Here is a 24131-nt window from a genome sequence, read left to right on the forward strand (position 1 = left end):
TGAACTTTTAAATATACTTTTATTGATTTCAGAGAGGAAGGAAGAGGGAGAGAAACATCAGTGATGAGAGAGGATCGATCGTTGATTGGCTGCCTTCTGCAAGCCCGACACTGGGGATCTAGACCACAACCCGGGCTTGTGCCCTGATTGGGACTTGGGACTTGAACCATGACCTCCTGTTTCATAGGTTGACGCTCAACCACTGAGCCACGCAGGCTTGGCTCTATTTTTATTTTTGGTGTGCCATTTTTTGTTTTGTTTTGTTTTTTGCTTTATTTAGATGAAAACAAATTTACTTTTTGTCGATGCATCGTTATTGGTTTAGGATTATAATTTCTGATTGGGAATACTTTATCCTCAAAGTGATAGCTTCCAGTATTTCTTTTGAGGAGCTCAGTGTCATTCTGACACCTGATCCTTTCTGCTTGACGTCCTTCACCCAAAAAGTTTTAGGGTCTTCCCTCAGTTACTGGTGCTGAGAAATTTCATGTTGATATGCCTTGATGGTAGGGCCTTTTCTCATGGTTTGTTTTTTGGGCCCCACACACTTGGCTAAATTCCTTTATTCTGGGAGCGCGTATCATTCAATTCCAGGAAATCTTGTATGTTATTTAATACTTTTTTCTCCTATCTATTTTTTCTCTCTTCTTTTGGAACTCCTGGTATTTGGATATTTGATGCCTCTCTTGCTACTCTGATTTACTTATCTTTTCTCTATTTTCCATTGTTTTGACATTTTGCTTTATATTATGTTGAACATTTTTTTCCTCCTATTGGGCCAGTTACTCTAGAGAGGGAAATTCTAGAAGGTAAGTGTGGCTTCGAGCATTCTGGGATAGGGGTTGGCTGACTTCTGTTTCAATAAATAGCTTTCATATCTTCCAGTGTGCTCATCCCTGCCTAGGTATCCCCAGGCTATTATTCAGGTGGAATTTTTGTAAGCAGGGAACAGTTCTGTCAGAGACTGGGAAGGGCGGTCTCCTGCCTATAGGGTGGGAATCTTAACTGTTCCTTATTGCAAACTTCCAGCAGTCTTCCTGGTAGGGGTTACCCCCAGACATCAGAGGTACCCGGTGCCTTAAATTCCTAGAAATGGGTCTGCTAATTTTTGGCTCTTCTCTTGGTATCTTCATTTTTAGGGGCTTTTAAAGGCTGGGCATTTAGGGGAGTTCTTAGGGGCAGAGCAATAGAATATTCATCAGCTTTATGCTGATGTACCAAAATGAGATTTATTCACTTAATTTGTCCTTAGGTATGGTTGGCAAATGGTACTTTATTATATTTCTATTATTTCTCTCCCTGAATAGGGTGATTTAAGCTATTTACCCTCTGGTTGGGGAGGAGAAGTGCAACCCATGGTTTAGGACAGATAGGATTTCCTAGGTGGACAGAAACAGCTGTTTAACTGTCTGTCTCAGTTTCCCTGTTTCCCTTGTCCTGGAATTTTTCTAGCTTTTTACTATTATATTACAGAAGGATTGTTGGATCTGTGTCCCTTACATCTGCTTTCCTGTTAAGTGAAAAAAAAAACACCCCTGCATCTGTGACGTACACTGGTCTTTTCTTTTTGACTTAGACTGCTCTAGCACTATCCATTGTTAAGATGACTTGTAAGAAAAATGAAATAATTTAAATTTTAGAATTATCTTTTTGGCATCCTGAAGTATTTTGGAGAATTTTAACGTTTTTATTGCATAAGAGGGAGGGGTAGAATGTGAGAGAGGGAGGATGGGAAAAAGGAAGGAAGAGAAAGAGATTGATCGGTTGCCTCTCACGTGCTTCCTGACTGGGGCCGGGATCGAACCTGCAGCCCTGGTACGCCCTTGACCGGGAATCGAACCCGAGACCCTTGGATGCATGGGCCAACACTCTAACCACTGAGCGCACCGGCCAGGGCATGCCCCTTTTTCTGAGATGATGAATTTCAACACCAGTCAAGGCCTGCTTCCAAATTCTGACTCTCCTGAAGCCCTGGTCCTCATCAAATCTTCTAAACCAAAGTGAGCTCTGCCTTCTTGTAATTTTTACCTTTAGCATGCATCTTGGCACCTGGTTTACTATTTTATTTGTCTTTCTCTGTGTGTGTGTATGTATTTTTTTTGTTTGTTTTTTAACAAGTAGATTGTAAACTACATAAGATGTGTGGTTTGACTCAGTGTTTCTCAACTTTACATTTTTTCTCAGGCTTCCCAAGCAGTAGTGTACCACCTTTCGGGGCAGTATCCCCAGGTGTGTAGAAACCTCCTCAGGTGGTTATGTTAGTCTTCCCTTCTTGCCAGCGTATTTTATTGTGCAGTTTACTTCCTGTAATACTCAGCACCCAGCATTCAGGAAGGATTTGTTAATTGAATTGGACCTTTGGCAGTTGTGCTGTGATGGCAGGACTAGCGGCCTGAAGAGGTTTTTTTTCTCACGCCCTCCCTCCCACCTCTTCATTGAGTAATTACAGGTAAATCGCTTAACCTCTCAAATAGAAAACAAGGAAACTGTTGTATCAAGGACTTCTGTAGTAAATGAAAAACAAACAACAACAAAAACCAACCTCTGTATGTGTTTGTTTTCCTGAAATCAAAAAAGGTTAAGAAAGATGGAATTAAGTACAGTTCGTTGCTGGTGCTAGTTTCTAAGAAAGTTTTCACAGTCTGTGGTTAGTGAGAATTTTTATTGTAGACTAGGGTCCCAGTGCACGAATTTGTGCACCTTGAAAGGAACTGTGGGTTGTGAGGCTGTAGTGGACACAGGGTCCGGTCTCGGCCCATCCTCCACGCCCCCGCCCAGCCCCTCCCGCCATGGCCCCGGTCCCATGTCTGCTGGCAGCTCTGCTCCCGCTGTTGCCGTTGCCAGCAATGGGTGCAAGAGGCAGCTGCTGCCCTTATTGCCCCTCAGGAGTAGGGGGAGGTGGAGAAGCCCTGAGGGGCGATCGGGGCCAGCAGCGGGTGTGAATGGGGCTGGCGCCTGCAGTGGGTGCAAGTGGTGACTCTGACACTGGCAGTGGGTGCCAGCGAGACTGTTGCCAGCAGTGGGTACCAGAGGCAGCTGCTGCCCCGAATGCCCCTCAGGAGTAGGGGGAGGTGGAGAAACGCTGAGGGGTGACCGGGGCCGGCAGCTGCTGCTTGCACCCACTGCTGGTGCCGAGCGATCAGGGCCAGCACCAGGTGCCGGCAGTGGGTACGAGCGCCCAGTGGGACCATGGCTTGTGGGAGCAAAGAATTTTCAGTAACCACCAGAGGCTCACCCTGATGACAGCGATCGGCACCCCACCTTGGTCTGGCACCCATGCTCACCTGTTCCGCCATTCCACCACAGCCGATGTCTGCCGTGTTCCATGGTCTGCCGCCATGTTCCACACATGCCCCCCTGGTGGTCAGTGCACGTCAGAGTGACTGGTTGTTTGGTTGTTCGGTTGTTCCGCCGTTCGGTCTATTTGCATATTAGGGTTTTATATATATACTAAAGGCCCAATGCACGAAATTCGTGCAAGAGTAGGCCTTCCCTCCCCTGGCTGCTGGGCACCGGCTTCCCTCCAGTTGCCGGCAGGCACCCGGGACCCAGGCTTCCCTTGCAGCCCCGGTTTGGTCTGGAAGAATGTCTGGAAGGACGTCCGGTCTGATTAGCATATTACGCTTTTATTATAGATACTAGGGGCCCAGTGCACCGAAGGATTGCCAGGTTTGATTACAGGTCCAGGTTGGGGCACTTGCAGGAAGACAACCAATCCTGTCTCTCCCATCGATGTCTCTCTCTCTCTGTCTGCCCCTCCCTCCCTCCCCACTCTGCCCTCCCTTCCACTCTCTCTAAAAAAAATCAATGGAAAAAATATCCTCAGGTGAGGATTTTAAAAAAAGGCATTAAGGTTTTTTGTTTGTTTGTTTTAAGTGGTTGGGAGACCGAGAGATGGGGACTAAGATGGAATGAGAGCCTCTCCGTCAGAATTGTCAGTCTGTAAATTGGAACCTGCCTCTTGAGTCAAGGGAAGAATTGGAAGCATTAATGGTGGATCCCTGGGGTCAAAGGCCGGAGCCAGACCTTTGCTTTGGTAGCTGTGTTGCCAGAGAGGAGAAATTTGTGTGCATTTATGTCCTTAGTGATAAAACCAAAGGAACCTGGTAGAGCCCTTAAATTTGACTCTGGTGAGTTATAGTTTTGATGACATTTGTTTGACCTCTTTGGTTTAGATCTCTGAGCTAAACCTGAAGGAAGGCTTTCTGGATCAGAGGTTAAGAATGTGAAGAATCCTGGTTCTCGCAGATTTCAGAGAAGCTATTTGATGCAGCTTTCAGACGGCCTCTGAATATACTCATGAACATGCTTTCAGTAAAAAGCAAACAGGCTGTCCAACAGTTTGATTGTAAAGCTCACTTGATTAATTTGGCTTCATGGTAATAAAGATGCCCAGTAAGATTTTCTTAGATAGGGTGGGGAACCTTTTTTCTGCCAAGGGCCATTTGGATATGTATAACATCGTTCTCGGGCCGTAAAGAATTATCAACTTAAAAATTAGCCTGCTATATTTGATCAGACATTTAGTTAACTCACCCCTAATGCCTTGGGAGGCCAGAGCAAATGATTTTGTGGGCCTTACATAGCCCACGGGCCTGGTGTTTTCCACCCCTGTTCTAGAAGGAAATGATACTGAAATTTATTGCTGTCTATTGAAAGTAGATGATTTTGAATCATAGTCTTTTATTCTTTCACTTAAAGGAATGAAAATGCCTGTTGATATATAATTTGGATTTAAAAAATGATCTGCTGAAGGTAGTTTGCATTTTTTTACAATATAATTTTAGGCAGAGTGGGATTGTTTATCCAGGGGTCCTCAAATATTGTATTTGTTCCCGTTTTGTTTTTTTACTTCAAAATAAGATATGTGCAGTGTGCATAGGAATTTGTTCATAGTTTTTTTTTAAAACTATAGTCCGGCCCTCCAACGGTCTGAGGGACAGTGAACTGGCCCCCTGTTTAAAAAGTTTGAGGACCCCTGGTTTATGCTGTTTACCTTGTTCTTTATGTTGATTAAGCAATAAGAAAGTTGGGAAATCATTTTTGTTTAGATAAAGAGAAAGGACAGGAAAGGCAGGTTGTCGCTTTTGAGCTCTAGCTTTTTGAGAGGCTTTCTCTGGGCCAGGCACCCTCCAGGGTTCTGGGGCAGAGAGTAAGACATTGTCTGTCTCTACCTCAGGGAGCGAGAATCTCAAACCAGTGTTCTCTGGTTCCCTGAGATCTTACTAGAAAGAATGACCTGAACTGCGTTCCATGTTCAACTTCAAATTGGGAAACATAAGATTAAGCATAGTAAAACAGGTTTCTTTATTGTAGGACTTACCAGTCTTGTATGGATGTATGTGAATTGTGATGAATTTCTAAGATGGGACTCTCCTGAGCAACATTAACAAAACTTGAAACAGTAGGGTGATTAATATTTCATTAATCTTGTAAGTCATCCTTGTGTGTACTTGTATATTAGAGAAGTATTTTGCAAACCTAGTTGATCAGAATCACATTGAGTGCTTAGAATTTTTTAAAAGTTTTGAATTGATAATATAAGTTTTAAAATTCAAATAGTATATAGTGGCACACAGGAAGAGTTTTTCTCCCTGCTCTGTTCCTTACTTGCCTACTTCCTTTCCTCATTGGTGACTAATGGTATTCTTTCCAGAGGTATTTCATGCATGTGCCTTAATTTATTTAGCCAGAATATAAATTACTGAGCCTTGTATTTGGAGATTTCATGTTACTTTTGTATGTGGCATATTATCCAATTCTTAAACAACTCTGAAACAGATATGGTAATCACTGTTTTGGGCAGAGGTTGAAACATGAAAGTAGGGGATGTTAAATGCATGTTCCATCTTTTAGTTTGGAGCTGGGATTCAAAGCCCTGAGGGTTGGTGTTTTTTTGTTTTGTTTTGTTTTTTGTGGTTATCTGGGGAGAACCAGGTCGGCACTAATTCTGCCTTTTCATGGCTACAATACTTAGGATTGGCCAAAAGACAAACAAAACCCAAACAAATAAAAATTTAATATGGGTATTTATGTCCAATTCTCCCTAATCTGATACAGAAATAAGTGTTGTTTTATTGCTTTAGTTGTCAGTAGAAGATGTCCAGTGATTAGACTTTCTCTAGTTTGCATTTTAAGTCACTTAGCCAGATAGACTAGTTTTGTCAATTTCAGGCACTTAAAAGGTAGGCTCCTTAGAGACTTTCATCTGTAATTTTGCTTCCTGATGATCTCCTCTCTTTTCTTTGCTTCCAGCTTCCTTTAGCCACTTGAGCACATTTCCTTAATACCAGCCCAGATTAAATCACACAGGAAAGAGATGGGAAGGAGGGAGAGAGAAAGCAGGCCTCCCTGTCAGCAGTTCTCAACCTGTGGGTCGCGACCATCGGAAAACACATATAGCATATCAGATATTTACATTACGATTCATAACAGTAGCAAAATTACAGTTTTGAAGTAGCAACAAAAATAATTTTATGGTTGGGGGTCACCACAACATGAGGAACTGTATTAAAGGGTCGCGGCATTAGGAAGGTTGAGAACCACTGCAAGTGGAGGAGACTGGGAGAGTCCATCTCCCAGGACTGTAAAGTACTGTGTGGTTTTCCTGTTGGTCTGGTACACTCTTTCTCGGAATAATGCTTAAAGAAAGCATTTCAAAATTTCCTCCTAGCATTGCAGGACCATTTGAACTAGAGTATAGCCCCCAGGTGGGTTATTTTGTAGGACAACATTCCTTTGATGTATTTTAAAAAACCTAGTCTCATAATATTGGCCACATAGTAGAACATCTAAAATGATTGAAAAGAATAGAGAAGTTGTAAATCCACTATTTTGAAGCCGTGTGTAAATGTCCATTCATTCGTTTAGTGCTACCCATGTATTGGCAGACAGTTACTAAAGATTTACTGTGTGTCAGGTGCTGGGAATTAAGAAATTACTAAAACACATAGAGCTTGCCTGGTGGTGAAAGACAACTATTTCATCAAGCAAATAGTTATAGCATGAGAAGTGCTATGAATGAAATATGCCCCAGGTATTACTGGGACTCAGAAATGCCTAGTTTAGCCTGGAGTGAAAGGTGAGTTAAGGCTTTCCACAGTTTTTTTCAGCCCAGCCTTGAGAGACTAAGTCACTAGATATGTAGAAGGCAGTAAGGGTGTAGTTACAGTATTCTAGGCTGAGGGAATAGGCATGTACAAAAAAAAAAATAGAGTATTTTGGATGTATACTTTAGGTAGGGAATTAATGAGAGTATAGTGATGTTTGGAGTATAGAGTCATTTAGAAGAGTGAGGAGATAAGATTTGAGAGGTAGTAGGGGCCAGGAGAGAAGGAATCTTTTGCTTTTGTGAAATAAAAACCCATGCACAAGAAACAGAATTATAGTGTGTCTACAGAATTCCCAGAATTCTCTGCATCCTTAAGTTCCTACCAGATCTCAGGATTTAATTTGGGCCCTATTTAGTTTGGCATCCAGTTCAAGGCAGGCTTGGCAGATTTGAAACAGCAACACACACACACACACACTCTTTTCCAAGGATGAAAAATACAGTTCAGTAATAATGATAATGGCTGCCATTTTTTTGAGCATTTAAATTATATCCACTTAACAGACCAAGAAACTTTCCAGGCTCTGGGATGTTAAAGTAAAGCTTGCCTAGGGTTATAGAGCTAGTGAATGGTAGGGATGGAATTGAACCCAGGTTTGTCTGCCTGACACTGCAGCTCATTCTTTTCCCACTCCACCATCCTGCTCTTCACAAGGTGTGGTTCCCGGGGCAGATGGAATGGGAGCTCAGGAATGTAAAATGACCATTTCAAAGACAGTAAAACTGCTGTTTCATCTTTATGTTGAAAGGGCAGCAAGAAGGAATCCCAGTAGCTCTAGTTTAAAGAAGCTCGCTGAATCTAATGGCATCAAGATCTTGGTCAGGAATAGAACCTTCTAATTGTCTTGTTTCTATGGAAAAATCAGGTTTTTTTACAGGTATTTTATTTCAGTTTGCAGTTCTATTTTAAGGACCGAATATTTTGCCAAATGGCAGTGTTCTTTCTATGAAATGCATCAGTTACCTCATGAGAGGTTTGATTTGTATGTAGAGTTAAAATTGGGTTTGTAATGATTTGAATACATTATCTACATTGGGCAGATACTTTAATGAATGATGTTGCAGATATTCAGAACATGAACATGGCCTAAGAATAAAGAAAACCAAAAACATTCTCTTGAAATTTTGGCTGGTGTTGAACTTTTTGTACAGGAACTCTAAAGAAGTCAGCACAGTTTGATTCTTATATGTATTTACAGTCTCACATTAAGAAAATGAAATTAGATGAGACAGAAAGACATGAAATTCTCAGAAGAATTATCTTTTCCTATCAAATTTCTTTTTGTCCATTTGGCATGCATATTTCCCTTTTCCTGTTTTGTATGGAGCTGAAAATAACATGGTTAGTTTTGCTATAAAGGAAAATGACTCATTTTGTGTTCAGCATTTAGTTTCTCTGAGATGTGTTTATCTTTCAAATGGCACAGTAGTTCGGAATTTTGTTACTTATGACACTATATAGGAATTTCTAGCCAGAGACATTTTCCAGGTTAGAGGAAGAAATTATAAATATAATGTCATTTTTTTTCTATGATAGTTTGCAGAGCATTTCCATAACATGAATTTTGTTAACCTAGTTTTATAGAAATCTTTTAACAGTTTCAACAAACAATTTTAGGGGGGAAAGTAAAAAAAATTCCCATTTACAAAAATTTATATCATTTTATGAATTTATAACATTTATTTAGAAACTTTTTTTTTTTTTTGTCTTGAATGCGTCTTGAGGGTGAATGTCCTATATCATTTATTTAAAGTGAACACATTGTATAAACTGACATTTCTCATCTCCATAAGCATAAAGTATGTATAAATCTTACCTATAATTGTTCAGGAAGCTGACAGATGGATTTTTCCTCTACAAAAGCTGTCACTTGTGTGATTTGGAATCTTTTAAGAATTAAGTCAGATGTTTGCAACTTGACATAGTTTTCTTTGGCTAGGCAAAAAGTGAGAAAACTGAGGCTGTTATTTTAGAAATTTTCAAGTCAAATTTAAAGAAATAAAATGTGGTTAAGACTTATGGCTGAGCAAAGATATATTAGGGATTAATGTACAGGTGGAAATTTGTATTATAAAACTGCATTCAGATTACTCTTCATCAAGGAAGTACCTTTTTCCCTAGGTTGTGAGGAGGAGTAATCCTGTATCTGTGGTCTTAAATCTAGGTGCCTCTAGGGGCTAGGTAGATAAGAACACTTCTAGTAACCACCAGGAAATAAAAGCTCAGTTGGATAGAGCATTATTCTGATATGCCAAGGTAGTGGATTCCATCCCCTGTCAAGGGCATAAAGAGGTGGAACAACAAATTGATGTCTCTGTCTCTCCTCTTCTCTCTCCCTCCTCTCCCACCCTTTCATTCTCTAAAAATCAGTAAATGAAAATTTAAAGAAATGTAGCCATTTGTAGGCTGGCAGTTTGTGAGTTTCCTTAAGTGTGTCTGTAATGTCCCCGCCTACTTTTAGTAATTGACTGCAGCTTTGCATATAAATCTTAAAGAAGTTCTTTTATATCCTTGCCCCTACTGCCTAGTCTTCAGCTATTGAAAATCACTGGCAAGTAAATGCTAGACACTTAGTGCCTCACGAAAGTTGAATACTGAGGGAGGCAGTATTGACATTTTTAATATGCTTTATGGTACTTTGCTGTGCCCTTTTATATCTAAACAGATTCATGCATGGATAAATAATTTATTTACAGTGCAAGATAGACCGGTGGATTTTAGTATCACAGTATGAAAAGTTCATTGATCAGGTTTCAGATTCTACTTGGCAACCAACTTTTACAAAACTATCAGTTAGACAACTCAGGCCCACTGGCGTGGCTCAGTGGTTGAGCGTGGACCAGGAGGTCATGGTTTGGTTCCCGGTCAGGGCACATACTGGGGTTTTGGGCTTGGTCCCCATTGGGGCGTGTACAGGAGGCATCTAAGCAATGATTCTCTCTCATCTATGTTTTTCTCTCCCTCTCTCTCTCTCTGCCCCTCTCTCTTTCTCCATCTTTGAAATCAATAAAAATATATTTTAAAAATACAATAAAAATTATCACTTACTGGGTTTTGGTATAGTATCAAAGAATACCTATTATTTTAAATTATTTTAAAAGTACATAATAAAGACATTATTTTGATTATCATTTGTGGCTGTTTTAGTAAGCAAGAACAATTTTCCCCCCAATATTATTTTAGTAATTGGTTACTTTAATGGCACTGGCATTTTAGAATCCACTATAGCAGTTCTCAGAGTGTGGCGTGTAGACCCTGGGGACTCCCAAGACCCTTTCAGGGGCTCTGAAGTCAAAACTATCTTCGTAATAATATTGAGACTTATTTGTCTTTTCACTGTTTTGCCATTTGTGCTATTGTTCAAAAGTGATGGTGGAGAAAAGACCAACTTCGTAGCATAAATCTAATTATTGGCACCCAACTGTACTGGAAATTATTATATTCACTTTTTTTTTTTGTATTTGCAGAGGGGAAAATGTCAGTTTCACTTAAGGGATCCTTGTTGAAGCCATAAGATATTAATTTTATTAAATCTTAACCTTTGAGTATATGTCATTTTAATATTCAGTGTAACATTGGTTTTGTTAAGGAAACGCTTTTGCAGTTGTTTTAGTTGCAAGTTGACTATTTTTTTCATGGAATATAATTTTTATTTGATATATGGTTATTCAGATTCGGGTATTTGACAGACATTTTCTTGAAAATGAATAAAGTGAGCCTGTTACTTCAAGGAAAACAACTGAAGCTATTTGTTGTCAATGATAAAATGGATCTTTCAAGCAAAAATTAGCATTTTGGGAAATTTGTATCCAGCACTGTGAGTTTGACACTGTAAATTGATAGTGACTTGAGCAAATGTGGTTTTGAAGAGCTGTCAGTAAACCAATATTTTTCAAATGACCAATGCATGCTGGCTGTTATAGACTCATGTATGGGCAAAACATTTTTTCAGTTTATTGATAGACTAGAGGCCCGGTGCACAAAAATTTGTGCACTCAGGGGTAGGGGGTCCCCTCAGCCCGGCCTGTGCCCTTTCGCAGTCTGGGAACCCTCGGGGGTGACCACTTGCTGGCTTAGGCCTGCTCCCCAGGGGATTGGGCCTAAGATGGCAATCAGACATCCTTCTGGCAGTCCGGCAGCCCTCGGGGGATGTCCACTTGCCAGCGGGGAGCAGACCTAAGCTGCAGTCAGACATCCTTAGCGCTGCTGAGGAGGCGGGAGAGGCTCCCACCACCACTGCTGTCCTGGCAGTCGTCAGCCTGGCTTGTGGCTGAGCAGAGCTCCCCCCTGTGAGAGTGCACTGACCACCAGAGGGCAGCTCCTGCATTGAGCATCTGCCCCCTGGTGGTCAGTGTGTGTCATAGTGACCAGTCATTCCCAGTCTTTCTGCTGTTAGGGTCAGTTTGCATATTACCCTTTTACTACATAGGATTGAGGCCTGGTGCACGGGAGGGGGCCGGCTGGTTTGCTCTGAAGGGTGTCCAGGATCAGGGTGGGGGTCCCGCTGGGGTGCCTGGCCAGCCTGGGTGAGGGGCTGAGGGCTTTTTGCAGCTGGTCACACCCCCTTCAGGGTGGGGGTCCCCACTGGTGTGTCTGGCCAGCCTGGATGATGGGCTTATGGCTATTTGCAGCTGGTCACACCCCCTTCAGGGTGCGGGTCCCCACTGGGGTGCCTGGCCAGCCTGGATGATGGGCTGATGGCTGTTTGCAGCTGGTCACACCCCCTTCAGGGTGGGGGTCCCCACTGGGGTGCCTGGCCAGTCTGGATGAGGGTCTGAGGGCCGTTTTCAGGCTGGCGGGTGACTGAAGCTCCCAGCCTTTTTTTTTTCTTTTTCTTTTTTTTCTGGGATTTATTTACCTTCTATAGCTGTCACTGGAGCTGAGAGCCAGCTCCAGCTCTGAGGCCGCAGCTGGCTGAAAGCAGGTATGTGAGTTTGTTTAGCTTCTATAATTGAAACTCTGTTACCATCACTGGTGCCCTAAGCTCTGAGCCCGTTGCTGGCTGAAAGCAGGTATCTGGAGTTTGTTTAGCTTCTATGATTGCAACATTGTTGCATCCGGAGCTCAGAGCTGGGCTGAGGCAGGCGGGGAACCTTGGCTTCCTCCACCACTGGAGCAAGCAAGCCTCCTGCTCGCTTCAGCTGCGTGGCTGCCGGCCGCCATCTTTGTTGGCAGTTAATTTGCATATCCTGCTGATTAGCCAATGGGAAGGGTAGTGAAGTTACGGTTAATTACCATGTTTCTCTATTATTAGATAGGACTAGTGGCCCGGTGCACGAAATTCGTGCACGGGAGGAGGGTGTCCTTCAGCCCAGCCTACACCCTCTCCAATCTCGGACCCTTTGGGGGATGTCGACTGCTGGTTTAGGCCTGATCCCAGGATGTCCGACTGCCGGGATCGGGCCTAACCCGGCATTTAGACATCCCTTTCACAATCCTGGACCGCTGTCTCCTAACCACTCACCTGCGTGCCTGCCTGATTGCCCCCTAACAGCTCCCCTGCCAGCCTGATTGACGCCTAACTACTCCCCTGCCGGCCTAATCATCCCCAACTGCCCTCCCCTGCTGGCCCGATCACCCCCAAGGCTTTCATTAGTATAGATATGACCCTTCACAGAAAATTTCACTAACCCTGCTTTACAATAAGGGCTTGACGATTGAATCATTGGGGCCAGACACCAAGATTTCCTTTCTTTGAATAGTGGAGGGAATAATTATCTTGTCTTTAAATTGCCCTGAACATCAAATGAGATAATGACTTAGAAAAGTATAAAAACACCATATAAAGACAACTGTCTTATTATATACTGAAAAGACAATAAAGTGGTAAAATGAAAAACACTATTTTTATTCTCCCCCTTCCTTCCTTTACAGCCTTTATTTAAACTTTGAAATTTAGAAAAATTTCACTCCTATTTTCATTTCTTTACATTCAATATTATTATTATTATTATTATTATTTTTTTTTTTTTGGTGCCGAAACCCGGGAACGACATTCAATATTATTTTGTATTAGTTTCAGGTTTATTAGTTACAGAATAGTGGTTAGACACCACAAAGTGTTCCCTGATACTTCCAGTACCCACCTGGCTTCATACCATCATTACAACACTGTTGACTCTAGTCCCTATTTAAGTGACAATAGGTTTACAGGTTCCTTCCAACCTTTCTTTTGTGTTGCTTGACCTTCCTTTTCTTTCTCAGGTCTTCCCTTATTTTCTTTATATAGTATCTCAATTGGCCCTCAAAGCTCAGTGAAGGCTCTGGGACACGCTTAACACATTTTACGGAGCAGGAAACTGAGGCCAATTCCAGTTGGTTATGGAACTGGACTCCTCGCGCAGGGAGCCCTCACAGCCGGCTCTCCGCCTTTCCTAAGGGACAGCCAGGGCAAACAGAACAAACCTCCCCAAGAGGCTTCCAAGCCTCATTCTCCAGCACCTCTTCATCATGGATGCTCCACATTCTTTCCTCTCCCCCGCCCCACCCCCATTCTTTACTGCCCCCCCTTCTGGGGAGCAGGTGGTAGGCTTGCACTCACTGTGCAGGTGTGCACCCCCATGGGGTGGGCGAGAACTGGGAGCGGGGCGGGCACAGGCTTAGTTTTGGGGCCAAGGCGGGAGCAGGAGTCCTGGCCTCTCAAGTGTAAAGGCCGCAGGTATGCCCGGTCAGCACCGGGAGCTTCACCAAACCGCCGCAGTGGGGTACCCAGCATGGGGCGCTCCTCCACTGAGGTGGTGCCACCCCCTCCACCCCGCCTCAGGGCTGCGAGTCTGTGCCCCTCCGCCTGGGCGTCCTTCCACGCCTGCAGTCATCCCTGCAGTCATCGCCTCTTGTTTCCTGCCTATTGGGGCCAATACAGAACCTCACTCTCTGCAGGTGAGGCAGATCCCCGCCCGCCAGCACCCTGCCCAGGCCTGAGCCCCCTCCAGTGCACCCCACCTTGGTGCCGCTCTGCGCTCCTTGGGCCGCCCGCCTGCTGGCCAGCTGCTTCCCCCAAGCCATGGCGCTTGCCCAGGATCGCCCATCAGGCGGAGGCCGTGCGCGCGCCTGCAGACCCCATGGCCGTGGCTCCTGGCAGGGGCTTTGCCAAAGGTTCCTCTACCTTCAAGCTCTCTCCTCAGACTCCCAGGAGCTTGGCTCCCGCGGCCCAGCCCTTCCGTGGCTCCCTGCAGCCCTGCTCTACTCAGCTCTCCCGCCACCCACCTGTCAGGAAGCTTTCTGGAGCCTTGCTGCGGGCAGTGTGGTTCTGGGGCAGGGGCTGGGGTGTGGGGAGCAGCTCCAGGAAAGTTTAGTAAACCCCCGGTCCCCAGCCCCTCTTTGAGCAGAGCCCAGGGCAGGCTGGGGGCCTGGGTCCAAACACTGCAGCTGCGGAGGCCCCGCCCGCCCAGGGCCACACACAGGGGTCCCGGCTGGGGGCGTGGTTTAGGCCACTTGTTCGCACTGCCAAGGCACCCCCACCCCCTCCGCCCAGGTCGCACACGGGTCCCCGCTGGGGGCGTGGTTTAGGCGGTTTGTTCGCACCGCCAAGCCCCCCCCCCCCCCCCCCCCCCCAGGTTGCACACACAGGTCCCCCCTGGGGGCGTGGTTTAGGCGGTTTGTTTGCACCGCCAAGCCCCCCCTCCGCCCAGGCTGCACACAGGGCAGTTGGGGGCGTGGTTTAGGCGGCTTGTTCGCACCGCCAAGCCCTCCCGCCGCCCAGGTCGCACACAGGGGTCCCGGCTGGGGGCGTGGTTTAGGTGGCTGTTTGAGCCGCCAAGCCCCCCACCCCCACCCCGCCACTCAAGGCCACACACTGGGGTCCTGGCTGGCGTTGGGGCTTAGGCGCCACGCGGGCGGGATGATAGCTCCAGCTGGCCCAACCTGCCTGCATGCAAATTAGCCTCCATCTTGGCTGACAGTAATTTGCATATACTCACTGATTAGCCAATGAAAAGGGTAGCGGTCGTACGCCAATTACCATGTTTCTCTTTTATTAGTGTAGATAGGTTTTGGATTCCACATTGCTCCCAGTCTTTAAGAAACTGTCAGTTGTTGAGTTTTGGTGTAAAATCACAGAAGAATATCTACAACGACCTGAAAAGGGTATTAGAATATTCCATCCTTTTGTAACAATTTATCTATATAGGCTAGCTTTTCTTCATATACTACAACCAAAGCGGTGTACTGTGTGGCATATTGAATACAGAAGCCAATCGGAGAATCTGTGTTATATTAAGACTGATAACTAATAAAGAGGCCTGCAAAAATGGAAGCAGTCCCCATCACAAATAGTTTTTGGAAAGTAGTTGTTTTTCATAAGGTAGTTTATGTCAAAATGTAATGAATTTGTTATTTTTAAAATATTCAAAATTTTTCTTGGTTTTTACTTTAATCTTACAAATATCAGTGGATGTAGCCCACACAAACACAGGCTTTTTTGGGGGGTCCTCAATTTTTAAGAGTATAAAGTGGTCCTGGGTAAAAAGAAAGGTGTGAGAATCATTAAAGTACATTATGAGGGGTTGGAAACGGAGACTGTTGAGAACATGTAAAGAATATTTGGGGAGGTGTAAAATATGCATCCAAAGATTGATTTACTTTTTTTTAAAAAAATGCGTTTTTTATTGTTTTTAGAGAAAGAGGAAGGGAGAGAGAGAGAAAGAGAGAAACATCGGTCGGCTGCCTCCTGCACATCCCTCACTGGGGACTGAGCCATAACCCGGGTATGTGAGCATGTGCCCTAACCCGGGATGGTGCTCAACCTACTGAGCCACACTAGGCAGGGCTTAATTTTTTTTTGAAGAATACCCTCCTGTAGATGATACAAAGAAAGACAATTATGTTCTTTACTTTCTTGAAGCCTAAAATCTTTTGTTTCTGAGTAACAATTTTAGTTCTGTTTTGGCCATTGCAATAATTTTACTCCTTGCTTCATTGTTAAATTTGGGAGTTTTCTATGGTCAGCTATGACATGAGAAAAATAAAGGACATAATAGGGAGTTTTTAATATAGCAGAACTTAATTTATATTCTAAGATTATAGGCTTCTTACATTTTTGGTATGAAAATGAGGTATGGTAATACTTTTTCTGTGTGTGTGTTGTCAAAATAGCTGTATTTCTTCTCTCATTATCACCCATCCCCACTTCCATTTACTGTTTCATGAAACCCCAAATTTAGATAGAAGCACTACAGAATGGCTTTCAAAAAAATGTATCTGAAATTGAATGCTTTGAAGTCATATTTCAGACATGCAATGAGAGAGTCTTTCATAATCATAGAGATGAAGAAAATCATCCCTAATGTTCTGGTGCTTCTTGCTTGAGCCAGGCGACTCTAATCTTCCCATACTCTTCTCTGCTATCCTCAGCCCTAGGGGTCAAGGTAGCACCTAATATTTAAGTCACAACACAAAGTGGGTGGATAGAGGGAAAGGCTTTATCCCTTTTACACAAAAACAGTCACGTGCAACATGAGGAGACTGAGTTGACTCCCTCCATCTTGAAGCCCAAGACCACCTAATGGAGCTTCCCTGTGAGCATGCCTTTAGGTGGTTTGCCTTTAGCTTGCTCAGGATGGTGTGAAAAGGAATTTGGGGTTGGATGCCCTCTGGACTGGCTTGAGTAAGCTAGCTGATGCCGGCACAGGTATGACCATCTCAGAATGCCCTCTGCAGTTTTGCTGGAAGCACAGGCTTTTCGTCCAGTGACAGTGGCTGGCAGGTGGGCCCAGCAGGTGATAGCTTGAATTTATTGTATCCGTGATAATGTGAACAGGCATGCAGAGAACCAGTTCAGAGGTAGCAGTGTGAATAATATGGTGCAATAGTTGTGTAAAAAAGTGTGAAAGTTAAAGACTTTCTTTCTGCCTGTACTTAGGAAGGCACGTGATGAGATAGTAGAAAAGACCATGTTCTGTGGTTACACATGGATTTGACCCCTGTCTCTACCACCTGTCTGATAACATAGTTGTCCCCTACTCTCCCCTGCACCCCCCAAGTATGTGTATTTTTATTGCTTCCTGAGTTTTAGGCTTTAAGATTTTGAGGGTTTGCTTTTGGAAGAATGCAATAAATATTCCTACAGTATTTTTTTTTTTCTACAAGGAAATATCTGGGTACAGATTTTAATGTACTGTATTTGTATTTTGATGATACTGCCTTCTCTGACATGGATGACAAGAGGTGAGCTTTAAGACAATTTCTACAAGAATCTATGCTTTAGTGGAGGTAACCTTTACTGACTCTTGGCTATTGTTTCTTTGTATAGATTACTAAGTCCTTTAAGATAACATTATATGGGTGTGTAAAAGTTTTATTCTATGGATGGATATCTGGAGTGAGGTCACTTTAAAGGCCGCTTGCTAAGATGATTATTGGGTAAATGGTGAGTTATTAAATGTTTTCTCTATGTCAACTGGTCTGCTTATAAGAGTTATATAGGCAACTATCCTAAAAGAAATTTGAATATTCATAGTTTTCTTGCTTATTCTAAAATTTAATTTGAAGTGGAAAGACCTGGGGAGTTAATTTTGTTGAGATCATGATCAGAAACCTATTCTGCCTCTGAAATAGATTGTATACAAGTATTAGTTCTGTTGGAACTGTATCTAATGAAGTAGAAGAGCGGGGAAAGACTTGCTAAGTTTCATCCTGTCTTTGCTTGGAGTCTGTGAAGCTAATTCAGATGGAAACACAAATGACTAGAATGTAGACAGTGAAGGTCCAATAGGAGGAGGGAGCTGTAGACTTCTGTAGGCAGAAAACAAGGGCTACCAAGAAAAGTCTAGGGAGGAGGTTGTGTTGAAGTTGGATCTAAAATAACTAGGAGTGAGACTGGAGGAAATGTACTGGTGGCCGATTATGCCACTTGCTACCATTAGGGCGATTGCTGGTAAACATGAAACATGGGTGGTGTACCTTGTCTTAAAATTACAGGTATATGAAAGCCATCATTTTGTAGAAGGTGGGATGTCAGGAATATCTTTCTCTCCTGTGGGATTGAAGCCTTTTAGGGATCTAGATAAATCTATTTTTTAAATTAGAAATTCAGCTAGAAAAATACATTTGGTTTAGAAGTATGTGTGTCTTAACATGCAGGTGTGTTATGTGGCAGGGAGGGGGTTAGGCAGAGAATTATAAAATTGAAGAATCTGTACTAAGTGCTATTGCCGGTTGAGTAATAACAGTGAGAAGGTGAATTGTCTTCAAATTGTAATGTTAAATTTTGGGGGAAATGAGATTGAAGTTATAGGGGATTTTAAGGGCAGCACTGAAATGTTAGCTTCTGGTGAGTAGTTATACTTTGCTTTCCTATTTCTCTATTAACATCAGTTTGCTGTTCCCTTACCGTGATGCTTAAAAAAAAAAAAAAAAAATTCCAGACTCTGGATCTGTAAAATGTCTCTAAATTTAAAGGAATAACATAGATATTGAATTGGAATATCGAATAAGTCTTTGGTGTAGGAGTACTAAGATTGCCAGAAGCTTATTGCTAACCTACCTATCCATTGTGTGTTACAGCCACCTCACAAAGGCTTTCTTGTATGTCCCTGAATGAGATTAAGCGGAGTTATGTGGTTATTTTGTAATGTTACTCTTTACTCTTAAAATTGTTTCCTGTCACAACCACATGTAAAGATTTATTCTGAAATGGAATTTGCTGAGCTGTAGGATGGTTTTCCTTTTATTTTAAAAATGGGGAAATCTTTTGTTAATGTTACTATGAGAGGAAATACAGTTAATAACTTCAAGCATCGTAAGCTTTTGGGGAAGACCCTTCAAAGTAGACAAGGGCCTAATGATTATGTAGATAGAGTCAGAATTTAGTAAATTTAAATGAATGTGATTTGGTCACAGTGATTCTGTGATTTGCATGTCTGCTGAGGAAATGCAAAAGGGAACAAATACACATAGTTTACTACTTTTTTTGCTTGAAGTTTTCTGAGATTCATGTAAATTAATATGTAGGTGGCCAGTTTAGTCATGATAACTGTCTTGAGATTTGGAAGGATGATGCTTTTATATAAATTTTTGGGATTGAATTTAAGAAAAGTAAAAAAATTAATATTTGGGGAAACATTCTAAATTAGAGGCCCGGTGCATGAAATTCGTGCACTCAGGGGTGTGGGAGGGAGGTCCTCAGCCCGGCCTGTGCCCTCTCACAGTCCAGGAGCCCTCGGTGGATGTCCAACTGATGGCTTAGGCCCGCTCCCCATGGGAGAGGCTCCTGCCACCACTGCTGCACTTGCCAGCGGTGAGCCCAGCTCAGCGCTTCTGGCTGAGCAGCATTCCCCCTATGGGAGTGCACTGACCACCAGGGGCAGCTCCTGCGTTGAGCATCTGCCCCCTGGTGGTCAGTGCATGTCACAGTGATCGGTCGTTCTGCTACTAGGTTGATTTGCATATTAGCCTTTTATTATATAGTATAAGTGTCCCAGTAAAATCAATTTGTATATGAACATTTCAGATGGGTAAGATGAAATTGAATATGACAATTCATAAGTGCTATTTCCATAAAACCATTGCTTATATATCCTCCGCTGAAGCATTTGCTTTCATACATTCATAAGAATTTCAGAACTGAAAAGAACCAGAGATGACTATTCATCTTTCCTCACATAGGCGAGGACTTGAGATCTGATGGGTTTAAATGAGCCCAGCTAGTAGTAGATGAATTGGGTGTAATCCCCAGAGTACTTCCTAGCCAGTGGGTATTTCCAATACAGATGGGTGTACATTTCAGTTGTGCTTAGGAGTCTGCTATGATTTTTAAGATTAGAAAACTTAATTGATGGTGGTAACCATTTTCTCTGTCGCCTTAGTATCCTGAAATTTGCTGAGTTCTTGTGTTATTAAATATTTTCTAGCATTTTGATATCCTCAAAGCTAATTTTAGTTTTAGAAATATTATCTACCTGGAATGATATTTGGAACCATGAAAGGAGTGTTAATGCTTAATTTCAGTTGTTGTCCAGCTTTAAAAAAGCTTTGACAAGTCTCTCCCCGCCTCTCCCCCCTACTGTATACTTGGTGAAAACTCTAGAGATGGTATTGAGCTGAGAAAAAAGATATGGAAATGAATGGGTTTAGTTGTAAGTCAGTCAGTAAGTACTTTCTAAAAGTGTCACTACCATGGTTTTGGGGAAGTACAACCTTTCTTAGGCCTTTCTCATATTCTGGCTCTAGTTGGGTGAAAAGTTTTGTAAATTACTTGCAGTAAATGCGAGCCGAGGCGAGTGAGCTCCTGCCTCTGTTCAGAGTCTTCCAACGGCTGCTATTGCTCAGAATGGGAGCCTTGTAGTTTGGAGCCTCCCAGTTTCTCTCCTTGATTTCTCACCAGCATTCTCAGAGCTCATGAGTTCCACAGTGCATTACTCTTATGGTGTTTTCTCTTGTCTTGGGACATGGAAGTGTGCCTTGTAAATGAGGAAACGCTTGACATTCCAGGATCAATAAAACACATTTTTTGTTATTGAAAATAAGTGTAATACCGCACTATAAAAAGGAAAATGTGTTTTATTGGGGGCCATATCACACATGATCAGATGCTGTTCTTTGGGATTGAGAATAGTCACTAGTGAATATATGCTTTTTGGGAAAGAAATTATGGCATCATTTGAACGTCACTCTTGCTTAGGCATATGATTCGGTATTGGTCAGATATGTACACATTTTAGTGTTTGAACGATGCTGCTCAGCATTGAACAGAGGATAGAACTACCAGGAGAAAGTAACGTTGAGGGACAACTGGCTGCACCTAGATCTCTTACTAAAATAATTAGATGAATTGCCTGTATATTATATGATTTGTGATAGCTTTTTAATCCTAAACTGGCTGTAAGGTTTGATTTATTTATTTTAATTTTTATTTTTTTAAAGAGTATTTTTATTGATATCAGAGAGGAAGGGAGAGGGAGAGAGATAGAAACATCAATGATGACAGAGAAACATTGATTGGCTGCCTCCTGCCCCCCCCCCACTAGGGATTGAGCCCGCAACCTGGGCATGTGCCGTGACCGGAATAGAATCCGGGACCCTTCATTCCACAGGCCTACGCTCTTAACCGCTGAGCCAAACCGGGAAGGGCTGATTTATTTTTGAGTATGTATTCTATTTTGATCTATTAGTACAAATGATTGAACTTTGATTTCATGTATTTTTGCCACTTTTTAGAGAGCAAAGTTTATGGAATTCCATATTGACTTACTATCCTAATTTTTTCCCATTCTAAAATTGTCAGTATATTTTTAAGATAATTATTTATGAGACAAAGTTTGGGAAGACCACGCAGTTGTTTTTTTTTAACTTCATGGAATCAAACTCTTAAAATCTCTACATTTGTTTTCATCTTTATAAAATTACTTCTGTAGCTTGATAAGTATTTAAATGGGTATTATAGTATATTCAGAGCTGTTTGAGAGAAGCAGCAATATAATAGATAATATGAATTAATATCTTTTAATGCAGCCCTGAGATTTTTCTAAGAATATTCAGTACTCTTAAAAATGGGAGGTGTTGTCCTTGTTTTATAGATATGGACATTGAGGTTTTAATTTGTACCATTTTTGTGCCATAAAGCCCTTTAAGATGAAATTGAATATGACAATTAATAACTGCTTAAAGCATAATGATGTGCCCTTAGGCTTATGGGCTTTTTCTGCCTCATTATATTAAATTCTTAATAGATTTGTGCTTCCCATGTATTTTCATTTCATGATATACATGTACATTATTCAAGAATTTCTTGGCATATATAGGACAGTGTTTAAAAATTGGCTTTCCATTGGACGCTGATTCAAGGACCAGCTCTACTGACACATTTTGTTATATGAACTATAGAAGCCTCAGTTTCCTCATATGTAAAATGGAATTAACAATATTATTATTATTATTATTGAAATTGCTAATGGGATGGTAAGGGAAGGGAATTGCAAAATTGACTTGTGACTTTTTTGGGGGATGGATAAAATATAATACAAAAACACTAGAGGCCTGGTGCACCAATTCATGCACGGGTGGGGTCCGGCCGCCTGCCCAAATATGGGGGCCCATCGGGCCAGGCCAGTGGGGGTTAGGGGCCGCGGGCTGTTGGCCATCCTGCCCCACCCCTGATCGGGGTGTCGGGGGCCAATTGGGGGCCGGGCCAGCCAGGGGTGGGGGCCGATCGGGGCCCAGATCAGGCTGGTTGGCTGCCTCAGTGCGTGTCATAGCCACTGGTCTTTCTGGTTGTTCTGGTCATTTCACCTTTCTGGTCACTGGGCTTTTATATATATAGATTCTTGATATAGCAAACATTATGTGTACTATGGTTAAAAATCACCAAAATAATGGTATAAGTACCTATCAGAATAGAATTATTTTGTTTACAAAGGATCTGTACATGTGGTTTATTCATGTTTTGTTTTGTTTTTAAAGGTTACGGGAAGTTTCAGAGAAACTGAACAAGTATAATTTAAACAGGTAAGAGCTGTAAACTATTTAAAATTTCCTGAAAAGAATGTTTCTTTATTAGGAAAAAGAACTCATATTTAGGAAGCATCTGTTAGAAATATTTTAATCTAATTCAACTTCTTGTGAGTTGAGTGCATTTGAATTGCAGTTTCTGTTTATGCTGGCTTTTAAAAAATCTGGCATAGCAAGGAACTGGAATTATAATGACTATGAGGATACAACTGTTAATTCTTCAGTTATTGCTTTAAAATATGTAAATATTAGTTTTGAAAACAGTTTTTGCCAGCTCTTTTTTTCTTTGGTTACTTAGATTAAAAAAAAAAAGAAGAAGAAGAAGAAGGAAACAACCCTACGATGTATTTACTATTTACAAAGTAATTTTACTTACGTACTTTTTTTTATTCACCAGCCATCCCCCTTTGAATGTATTGGAACAGGCTACTATTAAACAGTGTGTGGTGGGACCAAATCATGCTGCCTTTCTTCTTGAGGTAAATTGTTTATTCAAAGATAGAGAAATGAAAATAAACAGTTAAAATACAGCTGTGCATCATCAGGTTTCTTTCTTTTTAACCATGGAAAATATCAGTTTCTTGTAAGAGTTATTTCAGAGATCACCCAGTTCCATTTCCCTATTGTGTAAATTCTCTGGCCCAGATAAAGCTTAAATGATATACTAGAGCTTGAAACTAATTAGTACCATAATAGAGAAGTCCCTGATACCCAGTCATTTCCTTACTCTGATTCTGTTAGATTGAGATATTTTAAATTATTTTTACTGGGTTCTTGATAATGTATGTAAAACACATTTCCCCATCTCAGGTGTTAGCACCTTCTGGAAGTGAGTTTATTTATTGTTTTCTGAATTGACAGTGATAGGTACATGATCAATCTCTTTGTTGAATAAATTCAAATTTTAACTCACATTTTTTACTTTGGAAATTTCTTCTATTTTCTTTGCTTTTAGGATGGTAGAGTTTGCAGGATCGGTTTTTCAGTACAGCCAGACAGACTGGAATTGGGTAAACCTGATAATAATGATGGGTAAGATGTCCTTTCTATTTAATATTTAGCTCTTACAAGGTATTATTTTAAACCTGTTTTGATTTTGGTAGCCCTCATGTTTTTAAAAAAAGCATTGCAGAAAATGAGACACTTAAAATAGAGTGAAATGGTTACTGTGTAGTTTGATTTTAATTTTTATGCACTGCAGTGATTTGTAGCTAAAAATACTAGCATCAAAGTAGCAGCAGAGTAGATGATCAAGAATAATGACATGTATTTGGTAGGTTCCAAGTCAAATTTGCTCTTTGATCTAAATAACTTGTTAGATCATGTTTTCTTTTTTTTTTTTTTTCTTTTTCCTTTGTAATATTTTCAAATGAAGTGACCCAACTTGAAAATGACAGGCTCTTTAAAATTTTGGTCTTTATAAATGATAGCATATAGAAAGAAAAGTTTGGACAATATATGATGAATTTCAATTAACTGCTTCTAAGGAAAGCATGATTGCTTTAAGAAATCTAAAGAATAATTCATCTGTAGTTAAACCTTGAAAATGTTTCAACCAGTAAAGAATTCCAGATT

At 41.7% G+C, this 24131-nt stretch overlaps 1 protein-coding gene across 12 annotated transcripts in view; it reads left to right on the top strand.

Annotated features, from left to right (window-relative positions):
- UBR5 (ubiquitin protein ligase E3 component n-recognin 5) overlaps positions 1-24131 on the top strand; it is a 138950-nt gene that overhangs the window by 22423 nt on the left and 92396 nt on the right. For all 12 annotated transcript variants that reach the window (XR_011468255.1, XM_070392399.1, XM_070392400.1 and 9 more), the window contains exons 2-4: positions 22509-22553; positions 22954-23035; positions 23512-23588. Coding sequence is in view for 11 of the 12 variants with exons in the window: in XM_070392399.1 (XP_070248500.1) it covers positions 22509-22553; positions 22954-23035; positions 23512-23588 (204 nt within the window). In the remaining variant the exon portion in view is untranslated. The remainder of the gene's footprint in view (positions 1-22508; positions 22554-22953; positions 23036-23511; positions 23589-24131) is intronic.

The sequence above is a fragment of the Myotis yumanensis genome, unplaced genomic scaffold, assembly GCF_028538775.1.
Source record: "Myotis yumanensis isolate MYYU_CA2020_CCGP unplaced genomic scaffold, mMyoYum1.0.hap1 SCAF_15, whole genome shotgun sequence".
Taxonomy (NCBI): domain Eukaryota; kingdom Metazoa; phylum Chordata; class Mammalia; order Chiroptera; family Vespertilionidae; genus Myotis; species Myotis yumanensis.